This window comes from Mandrillus leucophaeus, unplaced genomic scaffold, assembly GCF_000951045.1.
Source record: "Mandrillus leucophaeus isolate KB7577 unplaced genomic scaffold, Mleu.le_1.0 Scaffold170, whole genome shotgun sequence".
NCBI classification, from domain to species: domain Eukaryota; kingdom Metazoa; phylum Chordata; class Mammalia; order Primates; family Cercopithecidae; genus Mandrillus; species Mandrillus leucophaeus.
The window spans coordinates 442,866-460,840 of NW_012101699.1; the positions used below are offsets into that span (position 1 = coordinate 442,866).

General features: G+C 41.1%; 1 protein-coding gene across 2 annotated transcripts in view; it reads right to left on the reverse strand.

The window, feature by feature from the left end:
• Positions 1 to 17,975, reverse strand: part of CNOT6 (CCR4-NOT transcription complex, subunit 6) — an 88,692-nt gene that overhangs the window by 30,374 nt on the left and 40,343 nt on the right. For both annotated transcript variants that reach the window (XM_011976841.1, XM_011976842.1), the window contains exon 3: positions 211 to 397. In XM_011976841.1, the coding sequence (XP_011832231.1) occupies positions 211 to 397 (187 nt within the window). The remainder of the gene's footprint in view (positions 1 to 210; positions 398 to 17,975) is intronic.

Here is a 17,975-nt window from a genome sequence, read left to right on the forward strand (position 1 = left end):
CGCCCGCCACCACGCCTGGCTAATTTTTTGTATTTTTAGTAGAGATGGGGTTTCACCATGTTAGCCAGGATGGTATCGATCTCCTGACCTCATGATCCTCCCACCACAGCCTCCCAAAATGCTGGGATTACACGTGTGAGCCACCATGTCCGGCCTATATTTTGTTTTAGGGGTCATATAGTTAGTATGTATTAAGTTGTATCTGCATACCTGAGTGATACCATGTTTCCGAGTTCTGCGGGTAAGCTACGAATTTTATTAGATGACAGGTCCAAATACACCAGATTGTGAAGCTTGGCAATGTCTGAAGGAATTCGGGACAGGGAATTGTCACTCAAATGCAAAGCTGTCAGGTGAGTCAGTGACCACAAAGATGCACTTAAGCTTCTTACTTTTCCTGTAAGAGAAAAAAATACAGGAACGGATTATATAGTTTTCTCTACAATTTGTTCTGTAGATTCAGTAAGATTTAGATGTTGTTATGAGTAACTTAAATTTTATCCAACTTGTGAGAAGGGGTTAACAGGAAATCTTACCTATTCTACAACAATTCATTGCTATGATTAAGTTATAAGCTCCTCACTTAGCAGGTTAAAATAAAAAGTTAATGTGCCAACACTACTTAGATTGCATCTTTGGAGTACAAAAAGAATTTATCCTTTAAAATTATCTCAGATATGAGAGGGAAATATGATTAATTTATAGTAATGATAAATCCAATATCTGAACATCATGACTGGTTTGGACTTATGCAAAATAACACAAATTCTACTATCTCAGAGGCTGTTCATTATCTCCAGAAAACAAGAATGTTGCCTAAAAACAAAAAGGAACACAAGGTATTCTTAGTTGAGTTTTAAGACCAGAGTACCCAAGTGATAACTGCATGAAGAACCACAGAGCCAAGCAGCATTTGTATTACGTGTTAGCAAGTAAAAACACTTGCCCAGAAACACTTCAAATATTAAGTCAGACCTTTCTAATCAAATGTAGTAGGCATAAGATTCAGTGACTAAGAATAGAATGATAAAATCTTTCAATGCAATAATAAATCTGTACTTTGGTACTTCTTGATAAATTGTCAATGGTTTCTACAACCTAAGAATGTTCCCCATAATCTCCTTACTGGTTCAGGATCTAATCTGAGAGAGAATGAAACAAATGTAACGAAAACATACCAATCTTTCAGAACTGATTAATTTTCTATTGGTTGAAGAAAATGCAACCTTGAGACTTCTTACCAAGATAAACAAGAATTAAATTTACCATGCCACCTGTGACAACTATCATATCAGATAATATACATGAATCAGCAAATTTCTAAGATGAGACACCAACCAGTGCAGGAGAGTCATTCCTGAAGGGTGGGAAGCAAACAAGGTAGACCCTATAACTGTCTCAGCTTACTCCTTGGACAGCACTTACAGGAGGCAGCCCAAGGAGGGAAATCCCAGGTAGAGGATAGTGATCCTCCCTGAGTTCCAGAGACAGAGAGTCCAGGGAAGTCAAGGTAATTAGAAATCAAGAGGCAGAACATTAGAGAGAAGAGAAGAGACAGAGAGAAGTCCAGAGATCTGAAGGGGCCCCCAACTCCCTGGCTTGTTGTCAACAGAGTATTGATCGACACATGCATGTAAGAAACTGCCTGAGCCAGAGGGAAAAAAACACCTGAAAGGATTGTGGAGGCAGCAACTCCCAAGTTCACACGGAACTGAGGCTAGACTTTGTTCCTCAATGTCAGAGGAAGGACTGCTAACGGGTGCAGGGTTCCTTTTTGGGATGATGAAAATGTTCTGATTGTGGCAAATGTGGCACAACTCTGTGAATATATAAAACCCACTAGATTTGCACTTTAAATGGGTGAACTGTACAATGTGTGAATTGTATCTCAAGTTGTTACACAAGAGAAAAAACAGCAGAAAATGTCTATGTTTGACGAAAACTCTAAACTCACAGATACAAAAAGCTCAATGAGGGCAGGATGCAGTGGCTCATGCCTGTAATCCCAGCACTTTGGGAAGCTGAGATGGGTAGATCACCTGAAGTCAGGAGTTCAAGACTAGCCTGGCCAACATGGTAAAAACACAAAAATTAGCCAGGTATGCTGGTGGGCGCCTGTAATCCCAGCTTCTAGGGAGACTGACGCAGGAGAATCACTTGAACCCGGGAGGTGGAGGTTGCAGTGGGCTGAGCTGGTGCCACTGCACTCCAGTCTGGGCGACAGAGTGAGACTCCAGCTCAAAACAGACAGACAACTCCATAACATATGAAACATATGAAATTTTCATAAAAAGCAAGAAAAGAAAATTACATGTACATCTTAATCAAATGGCTTAAAAGAGAAAATCTAAAAAGCCACCAGAGGAGGGGAAAAACATTTCAGATAGGAGGAGCAAAGATAAAATGCAGCAGACTCCCAGCTGTAAACAGTAAGAGAGACTGACAGATGAGCAAAATCTTTTTTTTTTTTTTTTGATGGAGTCTCGCTCTGTCGCCCAGGTTGGAGTGCAATGGCAGGATCTCAGCTTACTGCAGCCTCTGCCTCCCAGGTTCCAGCGATTCTCCTGCCTCAGCCTCCTGGGTAGCTGAGATTACAGGCCCACACCACCACGCCCAGCTAAGTTTTGTATTTTTAGGAAAGACGGGATTTCACCATGTTGGCCAGGCTGGTCTCGAGCACCTGACCTCAGGTGATTTGCCCACTTTGGCTTCCCAAAGTGCTGGGATTACAGGTGTGAGCCACGGCGTCCGGCCAGGAGTAAAAACTTTAATGTACTCTAAGGAAAAAAAAATCCTGTCAACCTAGCAAACTACCAAAAATAGCTTCCAAAAATGAAGGCAAATTAACTTCTGACAAAGCCTGAGCATCCCTAATCTAAAATCCAAAATGCTCCAAAACCTGCAACTTTTGGAACAATGACATGAAATACAGACTTCCTTGCTTTCTCATGGTTCAATGTAGATAAGCTTGGTTTCATGTACAAAATTTAAAATATTGGATAAAATTACCTTCAGGCTATGTATAAGTATATATGAACCATAAATGAATTTCAAGTTTTAGACTTGGGTTCCATCCCCAAGATATCTCATTACACACATACATGTAAATATTCAAAAATTAAAAAAAAAAAATCTGAAATCCAAATCACTTTTGATCCCAAGGGATATTCTAGTTAAGAGATATCCAACCTGTAAAGAAAAGGTGAAATGATTCACTGCCAGCTCATCTACCTGACAGGAGACACCATGAGCCCTAACTAATAAAGCGTTACAGCCAAAAAAGCCAAACAAAGGAGGTAAAATGGAATGATTTTAAAAAAGCTCTATTATTTCAAAGCAAGACGTTAAGAAAAAACAAAGAAGCTTTATTATTTCAAAACAAGACAGTGAAGAAAAAATAGAACAAAGAATAAATGATATGAATAAAAAACAAATAGCAAGATGGGGAATTTTAAATCTAATGATAGGAATAACCATATTAAAATCAAATGGCTGGACTGGGCGCGGTGGCTCACGCCTGTAATCCCAGCACTTTGGGAGGCTGAGGCTGGTGGATCACGAGATCAGGAGATCGAGACTATCCTGGCTAACACGGTGAAACCCCATCTTTACTAAAAATACAAAAAATTAGCCGGGCATGGTGGCGGACGCCTATAGTCCCAGCTACTTGAAAGGCTGAGGCAGGAGAATGGCGTGAACCCGGGAGGCGGAGCTTGCCGTGAGCTGAGATCGCGCCACTGCACTCCAGCCTGGGCGACAGAGCAAGACTCCATCTTTAAAAAAAAAAAAAAAAAAATGGTTGAAAGAACCCACATAAAATGGACTATCAGCATTTTTTAAAAAGACCAAATTCTGCAATGCCTGCAAGAAACACACTTCAAATATAAAGGCAAATAGAATCTGAGTATGAATAAATATACATAATGCTAATATTAGTAAAAAAAAAAAAAAAAAAACAAAAACAAGAAACAGCTATACTAATAGCAAAGTAGATTTTAGAGCAAAGAATATCCCCAGGGAGAAAGAAGGTCACTTCATAATGATGAGTCATAATGATAAATCAGTCAGCTCATCAAAAGGACATACAATCCTAAATGTTTATGCAACTAGTAACAAAGTATGAGCAAAACATGACAGAACTGTAGGAAGAAACAGACAAATCCACGAGATTTCAGAACTTTTCAATTAACAAGAAAGAAAATCAGAAGGGATATAGAAGACCTCAACAAAACTATCAGTAAACTTGACCTCATTAATATTTCTATAATACTCTACCCAATAACAGTAGGATACACTTTTTTTTTTTTTTTTTGAGACAAAGGCTCACTCTGTGCAGTGGCGTGATCTCGGCTCACGACATCCTCCACCTCCTGAGTTCAAGCGACTCTCCTGCCTCAGCCTCCCGAGTAGCTGGCATTACAGGCGCCCACAACTATGCCCCGCTAATTTTTGTATTTTTACTAGACACTGGGTTTCACCATTATTGGCCAGGCTGGTCTCGAACTCCTGACCTTGTGGTACACCCACCTCGGCCTCCCAAAGTGCCAGGATTACAGGTGTGAGCGGCTGCGCCAGGCCAGAATACATATTCTTTTCAAGTACACAAAGAATATTTACCAAGACAAATCCCATGCTGGGTCATTAAACAAGCTGAAAAATGAAAAGATTAAAATATCAAACAGTACATTTTCTGACAAAAATATGTTGGAATTAAATTAGAAATCAACAAAGATATCTGGAGAATACCCAAATATTGGAAATTAAATAACTCCCTGGTCAGAAGCAAGCAAAAGAGTAATGAGAAGTATTTTGAACTGAAAGAAAAGGAAAACATAAAAAGACACCACATTTTGTGGGATGTAGCTAAAGCAGTAGAAAAGAAGTAAAGTCTCAAATCAATGACCTTGGCTTCGATCTTAACAAACTAGGGGGAAAAAAATTAAATGCAAACTAAGCAGAAGAAAGGAGATAAGTCTAAGATCAGAGATCAATGAAATATGTAAGGGAAAACCAACTAATCCAATAACCCAAAAGCTGGTTCTTTGAGAGGTAGAGTAAAACTGATAAACCTCTAGCCACACTGATCAGGAGAAAAAGAGAAAAGATACAAATTACTATGATCTGGAATGAAAGATCAAAACCACTATATATATATATATATTTTTTTTTTTTTTTTTTGAGATGGAGTCTCGCTCTGTCGCCCAGGTTGGAGTGCAATGGCACAATCTCAGCTCACTGCAACCTCTGCCTCCCGGGTTCAAGCGATTCTCCTGCCTCAGCCTCCTGAGTAGCTGGGACTACAGGCGCCCACTACCGCGTCCGGCTAATTTTTTGTATTTTTAGTAGAGACGGGGTTTCACCGTGGTCTCGATCTCCTGACCTTGTGATCCGCCCGCCTCGGCCTCCCAAAGTGCTGGGATTACAGACGTGAGCCACCGCGCCCGGCACCACTATATATTTTTAAGTATTAAAAAGATACAGGTCATAAAAATCTGTTCAAATGTTTACAGTGGCTTTATTCATGATTTCCAGAAATAGTAAACAACTCAAAAAAAATTCTTCAACTGGGAAAGGAACACATAATGATACATGAAGACAATAAAATGCTACTGAGTAATGAGCTACTCACTCATACAACTTCTATGAAATGTAAAAGGCTACATACTCTATTGTGCCATATATATGGCATTCTTACAAAGAAAAAAACTGTAAGAATAGAAAAAAGATCAGAGGCTCTGGGTGAAGGAAGGAGGCTGACTACAGTCACTGGAGATTTGGGGAAACAACAGAACTTTTTTTTTTTTTTTTTTCAAATACAGACAAGGTCTCACAATGTTGACCAAGCTGCACTTGAACTCATAGGCTTAAGTGACACTCCCACCTCAGCCTCCCTAGTGGTTGGGACTAGGGACAACAGAACTATTCTCTTTTTTTTTTTTGGAGGCAGAGTCTTCCTCTGTTGCCCAGGCTGGAGTGCAGTGATGTGATCTCAGCTCACTGTAACCTCCACTTCCGGGGTTCAAGCAATTCTCCTGCCTCAGCCTCCCGAGTAGCTGTGACTACAGGAGCACACTGCTATGCCTGGATAATTCTTTTGTATTTTAGTAGAGACAGGGTTTTAATGTGTTGCCCAGAGTGGTCTCGAACTCCTGAGCTCAGGCAATCCATCTGCCTCAGCCTCCCAAAGTGGTAGGATTACAGGTGTGAGCCACTGGGCCTGGCTTCTATCTTGATTTTAGTGCTAGTTACACAACTGTAGGTTTGCCAAAACTTCTATAACTATACACTAAAAAGGGTGAAGTCGCCTATAGGTAACTATACCTTAATAAATTATCAAAAGATTATAAAAATATTTTGAATATTATTCCAATAAATAACAACAAACCACATGAAATGGACAATTTCATACACAGAGGGTACCAAACCACACTCAAAAAAAGAAACAGGAACCTAAATAGACCAATAATACATTACAAAAATTGAATTTATACTGAAAAACCTGCCTACACAAAATTCTACAACCACACCGGTTCACTGGTAACCACCAGCAAACATTTGAAGACAACATAACGCCGATTCTACTCAACTCCGTCCAGAAAGCTAAAGATGAGAAAGCACTTTCCACATTGTTCTGAAGTATCACCCTGATACCACCCAGGCAAAAACAGTACAAGAAAAGCACAAAAAAACCTTATGAATATAAATGCAAAAATTCTTAACAAAATCTTAGCGAATCAAATCCAGCAGTATACTGAAAAGATAACAACCAAGGTTATTTCAGAAATTAAAGGTTTAACATTCCAAAATCAATGTAAATTCATTATCTTAGCAGACTAAAAAATTAAAGCCTCAGAATCATCTAAATAGATGCACTTTAAAAAACAAAAAAAAAGACGGATGAAAATATAATATCCATTCCTGATTTTAAAAAAAGAGAATGCACTAAATTAAAAACAGAACTTCTTGGCTGGGCACAGTGGCTCACGCCTGTAATCCCAGCACTGTGGGAGGCCGAGGTGTGGGGACTCACCTGAGGTCAGGAGTTCAAGACCAGCCTGGCCAACACAGCGAAACCCCGTCTCTACTAAAAATACAAAAACTTAGCCAGGCGTGGTGGGGCACACCTGTAGTTCCAATTACTCGGGAGGTGAATCCCTTGAATCTGGGAGGTGGAGGTTGCAGTGAGCCGAAATCATGCCACTGCACTCTAGCCTGGGCAACAAGAGTGAAACTCCATCTCAAAAAAACAATAATAAATAAATAAATAAATATAGAACTTCTTAACCCTGTTAAAAGACATCTACAAAAAGCTTAGTGGTAAAGGAATTAATGGTTTCCTCCTAACATGAGAAACAAAGCAAGAATGTCCACTCTCACTATGCCCATTCAGTGTTATACTGGAGGTTCTAGCCCATACGATAAAGCAAGAAAAACAAAGGATTTGGAAGGCAGAAGTAAAACTGTCTTTACTTACAAACAGCATATGTATGTAACTAATTCCATGTATCTATATACATATTTATGCAACTAATCCTATGGTATTTACAAAAATGTCACTAACAAGAAAATTTAGCAAGGTCAATATACCAAAAAAGTGTGTATTTCTGTATAATGAACAATCAGAAACTGAAATTTAAAATGACACAATTTACAACAGCATCAAAACTATCTGACCAAAAAAATGTACAGTCAAAACTACAAAACAATGCTAACAGAAAGTAAGGAAGTCCAAAATAAATGAAGAGATACATGGAGTTCACAGGTGAGAAAACTCAGTATCAAGAGGTTAGCTCTCCCCAAACTGGTCTACAGAGTTAACACACAATTCCCCCAAAAATGCCAAGTTTGAAATTTGTAAACCAATCCTACAATTCATATGGAAATTCAAAGGACTTAGAAAACATCTAAACAATGTTGAGGCCAGGTGCGGTGGCTCACGCCTGTAACCCTAGCACTTTGGGAAGCCGAGGTGGGTGGATCACGAGGTCAGGAGACTGAGACCATCCAGACCATCCTGGCTGACACAGTGAAACCCTGTCTCTACTTAAAATACAAAAAATTAGCTGGGTGTGGTGGTGGGCGCCTGTAGTCTCAGCTACTTGGGAGGCTGAGGCAGGAGAATGGTGAATCAGGGAGGAGGAGCTTGCAGTGAGCCGAGACTGAGCCACTGCACTCCAGCCTGGGCGACAGAATAAGACTCTGTTTCAAAAAAAGAAAAAAAAAAAGAAAACATCTAAACAATGTTGAAAAAGAACACAGCTATAGGGCTAACATTACCTAATTTCAGGGCTTATTATATAAAACTCTCAAAATTCAACATTAAGAAAACAAAGCAGGGCATGGTGGCTCACACCTTTAATCCTAGCACTTTGGAATGCCGAGGCGGGAGGATCGCTGGAGGCCAGGAGTTTGGGTCTCACTATGTTGCCTAGGCTGATTTCAGTCTCTAAAAAAAGATTAAAATTAGCCAGACATGGTGGCACACACCCATAGTCCCAAGCTATTCAGGAGGCTGAGGAGTGAGGCTCACTTGAGCCCAGGAGTTCAAGGTTACAGTGAGCTAAGGCTGTGCCACTGTACTCCACCCTGGGTGAGAGAGCAAGACCCCGTGTCAAAAGAAAAACAGAAAGAAAAGAAAAAGAGAGAGAGAAAGAAAGAAAAAGGGAGAGAAAGAGAAAGAGTGACAGAGACAGAAAAAGAGGGGCCAGGTGCGGTGGCTCACGCCTGTAATCCCGGCACTTTGGGTGGCAGATCACTGAAGGTCAGGGTGATTCAAGACCAGCCTGGCCAAGATGGTGAAACTCCCATCTCTAATAAAAATACAAAAATTAGCCGAGCTAGACTCTGTCTAAAAAAAGGGAGAGAAAGAAATAAAACATAATTTTCAAACCAAGTGAAAGATCTAACAGATACTTCACCAAAGAAGATATAAACAGATGGCAAATAATCACATGAAAAGATGCTCAAAATTGGGAGTCATTAGGGAAATGCAAATTTAAACCACTCTGAGATAGTACTACATACTCAGAAGAATGGCTAAATTTAAGACTTGTGTTGGTGAGGGCATGGATCAAAGACATCTAGTAGGAATATAAAACAAAACGTCTTTGCAAACCAGTTTCAGTTTTTTAGAAAGTTAAACATACGCTTACCATACGATCAATTCCATTTTTAGGAAATAAAAGTTATGCCCACACAAAGGGGAATGTTCATGGCAGCTTTATTTGTAATAGTCAAATATTGGAAACAACCCAAGTGTGTTCAACAGGAGAACAAATAAATGCTGGCACAGCCATACAATGAACTACTATTCAGTAATAAAAAAGAATGCACTACTAAAGACCAGCAAAACACTATGGACGAACTACTGAGTAAGTACAGAGGGTAAGAGCAGAACAAAATCACCAAAAACAACAACAAAAAAATGCAAGGTGTCCATTTGCATGAAAAAAAGAAAAATGTGTACATACTAAAAAACATCATTTATACAAAAATTCCACAAAATGCAAACTAATCTAAGGTTATAGAAAGCAGAACAGCGGTTGCTTAGAAATGGGGGAAGGACGCCGGGCGCGGTGGCTCAAGCCTGTAATCCCAGCACTTTGGGAGGCCGAGACGGGCGAATCACGAGGTCATGAGATTGAGACCATCCTGGCTAACATGGTGAAACCCCATCTCTACTAAAAAATACAAAAAACTAGCCAGGCAAGGTGGCGGGCGCCTGTAGTCCCAGCTACTCGGGAGGCTGAGGCAGGAGAATGGCGTAAACCCGGGAGGCGGAGCTTACAGTGAGCTGAGATCTGGCCACTGCACTCCAGCCTGGACGACAGAGCCAGATTAAAAAAAAAAAAAGAAATGGGGGAAGGAATGGAGAAGCAGGAGAGATGGGGAAGGAAGGATCACAAACTTCCAGGATCAATGAATACGATCATTCTTGATTGTGGTGATGGTTTCACAGGTGTACACAGTCAAAATATATACATTATTCACTTTATGCATGCCAATTTCTGAATGTCAACTATACTTCAGTAAAACTGTATAATAAAATCTTAATCCAAGAAGGTATTTCCCTTACTTTGCTGTAAACAGAAGAGACACCATACCACAAACTGAAAACACACAGCTGACAGTCAATATGAATAAGGCATTTAATATAAAACAATTTGTTGTTTTTTTGAGACAGGGTCTCATTCCGTCACCCAGGCTGGAGTGCAGTGTTGTGCTTGCTCATAGCTCACTGCAGCCTTTAACTCCTGGGCTCACATGATCCTCCTGCCTCAGCTTCCCAAGTAGCTGGAACTACAGGCTGAGCCCCTGTGCCTGGTTCCCTGCCATGTTTTCTGGGTCTTTGCTTCACTCAAGAGAGGGGAAGGGTTTGCCTAAAGCAGCAAACAGAGCTCCTGAATGGAGACATACAACTTCTATGGATTTATGGAGGTTCATTTTAAAAGTCTGCCAACTTGTATACTCATTTTCCCATAGAGGGTGATCATAATTCTATCTGTCAGAAAAATAAGCTGACATTTCAAGAAGGCAGAAGGTAGCCAGAAAGAAAACCACAAAGTCTGTGAATAAGGGAAAGGAAAAAAGTCAAGTACAAGCATAAATCCTATATGAGGTAAAGGCAGGAAGACAAGGAGAACTCAGATCTCTACCACACACACACATAACTTTGGAATAAATTTCTAAGTACCAAAAAACCAGGAAAGAAATGAAACAGAATAGTTCTCAGCATAACTCAAATCCTAGAATCCAAACATGAAAACAGTTGTCAGGTTTGAATTCATTAAAATGTAAAACTTCTTTCTACATGGGGAAGACACCAACGTGTTCGGAAGCTAACCATTAGTCAATTTTCAGTATCCACCATGCTGGTATGGGGACAGAATGGCAAATAATATCATGTCCCTGCCCTCATGATTTCCTGTGAGTTGTATAATGAGAGAAAAGAAAACAAACAGACGAAGAAATCAACAGGAAAATGAACAACGGGTAAGAATAGGCCACTAAAAAAAACAAAGCATATTAAAAACAAATCTTCATACTCAGTAATAAAAAATGTTTATGATAGCAAAATTAAAAAGACTAATATCCAATACTGACAAGGCGAAAGGCGAAACAGACACATTCTTTCATTATGGGAAAGATGCAACTATTTGGAAGCCAGTCTGGTAATATCTACTGAAATGTTAAACCTGAGTATTCTTTGCCCCATCAATTCCACAATTTGTGATTTACCTTATGAAAACACTTGTTCAGGTATGCTAAGATAATAATATTGTTGGTAGTTGGGGAAAATGAGAAATACAAATGATCATTAATAGAGCATACTTAATTATGTTTCATTCATATAATATTCCTTACCCATTCTCTTTTAGAATGAAATAGTTATGTACACTGATGTGGAAATAGGTTCACAACAAATGAAGCAAAAAAAAACAAATTTCAAAATGTGGTACTTCATTTTCGTTTAAAAAATCAGAGTTTACGCTGGGTGCGGTGGCTCACGCCTGTAATCCCGGCACTTTGGGAGGCCGAGACAGGCAGATCACGAGGTCAGGAGATCGAGAAGACCATCTGGCTAACACAGCGAAACTTCGTCTCTACTAAAAATACAAAAAAATTAGCTGGGCGTGGTGGCGGGCGCCTGTAGTCCCAGCTACTTGGGAGGCTGAGGCAGGAGAATGGCATGAACCCAGGAGGCGGAGCTTGCAGTGAGGGGAGATCGCGCCACTGCACTCCAGCCTGGGCGACAGAGCAAGACCCCGTCTCAAAAAAAAAAAAAAGAAAATTCAGAGTTTAAAAGATTAGTAACAGAAGTAAAAGAACATAATGTACTGGAGAAAGATAAATCTCTACCACGGAACTATGCAATACAAGAAATTAAGGATCCTAATTTTCTGGAAGAGGTCAATGAACAAAAAGGAAGTCACCGTTTGATAATCTCATGATACTTATCTACTTCTTCACCACAAAACTTCACCACAAAATTATACATACTCATAAGTACCCCAAAACTTGCATTTACTTTTAAGCAGTTTAGTGACTGGAGGAAGGCTGGGATTATCCTGACCTACGTTAAGAGCCCTGTTTCGGTAAGTGATTTCATTCTAAAATACCCAGCACCATTTATTGCTAAATGCCAAGAGACAAGAGAAATCAATTTGTGTGTTCTGAAATCAGGCGGGTGATCAGCAAACACTAAAAGAACTAGATGTAATTAGTATACCTACCAGGAAATCAAAATAACTATGCATTTGCAGATATAGAAAATAACAAGCAGCTGGGTGCAATGGCTCACGCCTGTAATCCCAGCACTTTGGGAGGCCGAGGTGGGCGGATCAGGAGGTCAAGAGATTGAGACCACCCTGGCTAACACAGTGAAACCCTGTCTCTATTAAAAATACAAAAGAAAAAAACTAGCTGGGCGTGGTGGTGGGCGCCTGTAGTCCCAGCTACTCGGGAGGCTGAGGCAGGAGAATGGTGTGAACGGGGAGGCGGAGCTTGCAGTGAGCAGAGATTGCACCACTGCACTCCAGTCTGGGCAACAGAGTGAGACTCTGTCTCAAAAACAAAACAAAACAACAAACCACAACCTCGGAAGAGCATAATCTAGAATTTGAGAGATATGGTCTATCATTCCTTCATGGAAAAATAAGTATGAATAGAGCCAACATTCTCGCTGTTTCAAGGCTTCAAAATGTTGGAGAATGCCATAAAGTAAACCAAGGTGAAGGTGGGGACTGTAGGCATCTGACTCAAAGATCATTTAGTGACTACGAGGAGTTCAGACCCAAGTGGATTTTCTGGAAGCTTCCTGAGTGTGGCTCTGGTTAGTACATTTCTCTGCCCTGCACTGCCATCTCAAGGGCCTAGGACAAGTACAGCTGTTGTGGGCTGCAGGTGTCCCTCAAGAGCAGGCAACCACAGTGCCGTACCCATGTAATAGAAACAAAACAAACATAAGAATTGTTTGGTATTTTCAGATCTTCAGGCAGTATTTTAAAGTTTGTTCATGTCTGATTTCAGCTTCCTGTAACAAGAGTAGTTTGTGTTGACCAACCATCCCACTGAGGGAAAGAAAAACTAGATTTTAAAAAACTCCACAAAAGCACAACTTCAAAAGCACAGGAGAACTACAACGGCAGCAAAGGTGTGACAAAGAACCTGGAGAGAAGGGAAGTACCGACATGTAATAGGAGGACATGTCCCACCACTTTACCTCTCTAGAGGAACAGAATCACAAGCAGCAGTCAACAGGCAAGCCAATGAGCCAAAAGCTGGAAATGAGAGAATGAGGCACTCAGCAGAACTAGTCATCTTACACAGCTGGGAAGAAGACTCTCTTAAACCACCAAGTTGGCTGGGTGCAGTGGCTCACACCAGTAATCCCAGTACTTTGGGATTACACCTGGGAGGCTGAGTCGGGTGGATCACAAGGTCAGAAGTTCGAGACCAGCCTGGCCAATATAGTGAAACCCTGTCTCTACTAAAAATATAAAAATTTGCCGAGAGTGGTGACAGGCGTCTGTAGTCCCAGCTACTCAGAAGGCTCAGTCAGAAGAATTGCTTGAACCCGGGAGGCAGAGGTTGCAGTGAGCCAAGATTGCGCCACTGCACTGGAGTCTGGGTGACAGAGACTCTGATTCAAACAAACAAACAAACAAACAAACAAGAAAACCCACTGAATTTCAGCTGGGAGCTACAAATGGAATAAGGTGACCCAGCAATAGGCCAAACCTCACAAGCACTGAACATCTGATTCAAATTCAAAGAAACTGTAATTATTATTACTTTTTTCTTTTTCTTTTTTATTTTTTTTTGAGACGGAGTCTCGCTCTGTCACCCAGGCTGGAGTGCAATGGCATGATCTTGGCTCACTGTAACCGCTGCCTCCCAGGTTCAAGTGATTCTCCTGCCTCAGCCTCCCAAGTAGCTGAGAGGTGCCCGCCACCACACCCAGCTAATTTTTTGTATTTTTAGTAGAGACGGGGTTTCACCGTGATGGCCAGGCTGGTCTCGAACTCCTGATCTCAGGTGATCTGCCCGCCAAGACCTCCTAAAGTGCTGGAATTACAGGCATGAGCCATTGTGTCCTGCCAAAACCCTAGTAAGATTAAGGCCATCTACCCCTCTACAACTGCCTGGAAAACACAAAAGTAAATTCACTCCTAAGGAAGAAAATACCATCAAGACATTCTACTATTTCCAGCATTCAACAAATTTACAGATCAAAGGAACCCCCAGAAGATTCAGATACTGAAGTTATCAGACACGGTCTTTTAAAAATATATATATGATAGGCTTACTAAACTTTTGGATAAGATAGAGTAACAGGAACTGAATTTATCCTCCTACCTACAACAAAGAAACCAGACAAAATATATTAGAAAATCATTTTTTAGACACTAGATACCACACAGCACAGGACAGTGATGAGTAATAGATAGGAAACCACAAAGTGAGCAGTTATCACAGTTCCAGCTTACTAGAACTTTCCTGATAGTAGTGCAAAGGGACAGAACGCAGGTAGTCTATGTAATACACAAGTTGAGGAAATGAAGCTAGGAGTGTGGAGAGGCCAAGGTGGCTTGAGTCCACAGGACAGACTGCCAAAAAGGAGAGAGCTACACAGATACAAAACTCTGGAGATCTGAAAAGGATGGGGCCCTGGCCCCTGAGTCTTCGACTGCACAATCATCAGCAAATACATGTGAGAAATAACCTGAGGCCAGGGACCAAGGATGGGGTACAGAAAAATTGAAAACAGCAGAGCGGGCTGGGTGCGGTAGCTCATGCCTGTAATCCCAGCACTTGGAGAGGCCGAGGCAGTCGGATCACCAGAGGAAAGGAGTTCAAGAAAAGCCTGGCCACCATAGTAAAACCCCGTCACTGCTAAAAATACAAAATATGAGCTGGGCATGGTGGCGGGTACCTGTACTCCCAGCTACTCAGGAGGCTGAGGCAGGAGAATCACTTGAACCGGGAGGCAGAGGTTGCAGTGAGCCGAGACTGCACCAGTGCCCTCCAGCCTGGGTGACAAGAGCAAAACTCCGAAGCAGTCCGAGGGAATAATCCTTGGGGATCACGCGGGTCAGGAACAATTTGTATTCCACCAGTCAGCATGGGAAACCTATTCACAGAGTATTCGGGAAAGTATTACTTTAAAGTGAGCTTTAAGTGAATCAAACTGTTTCCAAATAGTCTAACTGTGTCTCAGAAGAAAGCTCAAGAGTACTTCTAGGGATACAATATCTGGCCACCAAAGAAGGTAAAATGCACAGTACACTGTGTCCCATAAAACATTACCAGGTACACAAAGTAGAAGACAGAAATAAATTAAAACCAACCCAGAAATGAAAAAGATGCATCAGCAGATAAGGGCATTAAAAGGTACTTGTATTAAATATACGTAAAAAAGTAGGGAAAATGTTCAGTAACAGCATGAGTGATATAAAAAACATCCATGGCTCAACTTGTGATGAAAACTATACTATTACTAGATGGAATTAATGGCAGATTAGATACTGCAAATAAAAATATTAGTAAAACTAAAGAAACGGCAATAAAAACTGCCTAAAATATTTTTAAAAAAGAAAATAAAGGCAAGAATAAATTAAACATAGCATTAGTTAGCTGTAAGACAACTTCAAGTAGCCTAAAATACAGGCAACTGTACTCCCCAAGGAGGGAAGGTAGGGAGGCAGAAAAAATTACTTGAAAAAATGGTAGCCTAAACCAGAAACCTAGAGCCAACGAGCTCAAGAAAACCTAAGCAGCACAAGAAAAACGAAAGAACGAAACAAAACTACAAGACACATCATCATCACACTGCACAAAATGAGTAATGAGGAGAGACTCTTAAAGTAGCCACAGAAAACAGACATACATAAAAGAAACAAGGATAAGTATGACCTTTCCTTAGAAACAATGCATGCCAGAAGGCCACAGAGCAGCACGGAAGAACTCACCATGACGTGCGCCTTCCCAATCATCACAGCTACTTGAGGGGCTGAGGCAGGAAGATCGCTTGAACCCAGGAGGTCGAGGCTGCAGTGAAGCCGAGATGGCATCACTGCACTCCAGCCTGGGTGACAAAGTGAGATCCTATTTCCAAAAAAAAAAGCCAGGCATGGTTGTGTGCACCTAGCTACTCGGGAGGCTGAGGCAGGAGGATCACTAGAGCTCAGAAGTTTGAGATTACACTACTCCATCCAGCCTGGGCCACAGAACAATGATATACTATCTCAAAACAAATAGATAAATGAGACTTAATTACATTAAGAAGTTTCTGCACCGCAAAAATAATGATAATTAACAGTCTAGAGAATGAGAGAAAATATTGGCAAACTACGCATCTGACAAGGGGTTAATATACAGAATCTACAAGAAACTCAACTCAACATGAAAAAAAACCCTAATAATAAGTGGGCAAAGAACATGAAATGATATTTTTCAAAAGACATACAAATTGCCAACAAAGATGAAAAAAGTTCAACATCAATAATTATCAGAGAAATGCAAATTAAAACCACAATGAAATATCATCTTACACCACTCAGAAAGGCTACTATTAAAAAGTCAAAACCAACAGATGCTGGCAAGGATGTGAAGAAAAAGGAATGCTTAAACACTGTTGGTGGGAATGTAAATTAGTACAACCTGTATGGAAAACTGTATGGAGATTTCTCACAGAACAAAAAATAGAACTGCCATTCTATCCAGCAATCCCACTACTGGGTATACTCAAAGGGAAAGAAATCATCAAGTCAAAAAGATAACCTGCACTCATGTATTGTAGCACTATTCACAATAGCAAAGATACAGCATCAACCTAAGTGTCCAACAATGGATGACTGGATAAACAAAATGTAGTGTATCTATACACCAAGGAATACTACTCAGCTATAAAAAAGAATGAAAGCACATCTTGGGCGGCAACCTGAAGAGAACTGGAGGCTGTTATCCTAAGCAAAACAACTCAGAAACAGTCAAATACCGACGTTCTTTCTCCAAAACATGGGAGGGCGAAGAAGGTGAAAAAGTTACCTTTTGGGTACAATGTTCACTATTAGAGCAATGAGTACACTAGAAGGACAGACTTCACCACTACACAATATATCCAGGTAAGAAAACTGTATGTGTGACTCCCCGCGCACCAGGGGCCCCCTTCCTAGCCAGATGGCTGGGTGCGCAGTGTCCTCGACCCCATGAACAAGTGAGCACATCTTCTGCGTCTCCAGGGACTCCAGCCCATGCCATGGTGGATTCGGAGTGCCTCTCAGCTCCCCCGCTGCTGAGGCCAACTTCTTGTGCACCCAAAAGGGAATCCTCCAGGTTTGCTAAGATTACATTGTGCCTGGTGATCCTGATCTGCTTCAAGTGCCTCCACACCAGAGTATTCCTCCCTGTTGGTGGCTGAAATGATCCTTGCCGCTCTTTTGTCAGCTACATGTGTGATCTGCACACCAAAATACCATTCATCAATTGGCCCTGGAGTAATTTCTTCCAAACCCTCTTAACAGTGATCCTCTACCTAATCACCTCCATTATCGACCTTGCTGAGAGAGGAAACCACTCCCAAAACCATCGCAGGGGTACTGGGCCTAATTGCTAAGGGCCTCTTTGGCTTTAATGCCTACGTCAACCTTCCTCTTTCAGTAGCAAAGATATACTGCAGCCCCCACTGGCCCCACAGATGGCCAGTGTAGGCAAACTCCCCTCATTTCTCTCTGTAACCTGCAAGTAAGTTTTCCATGGAAATAACTCTTCCCTGTCCCAACAACAACACTCCCAGCTAACCAATTCCCATCCCCCTATAGAAGTAAAAGTGCCTTCATTGGGAGAATATTGTCTTCCAGCCTGCCAATCAACTCTTGATGGGTGTGGCCACCTTTATGGGTATGCTTAGGTCCTGCTTCTGCAGTATCCAAAAGGAGACACCAGTTTTGCCTGAACCATATCCCCCACCTAAG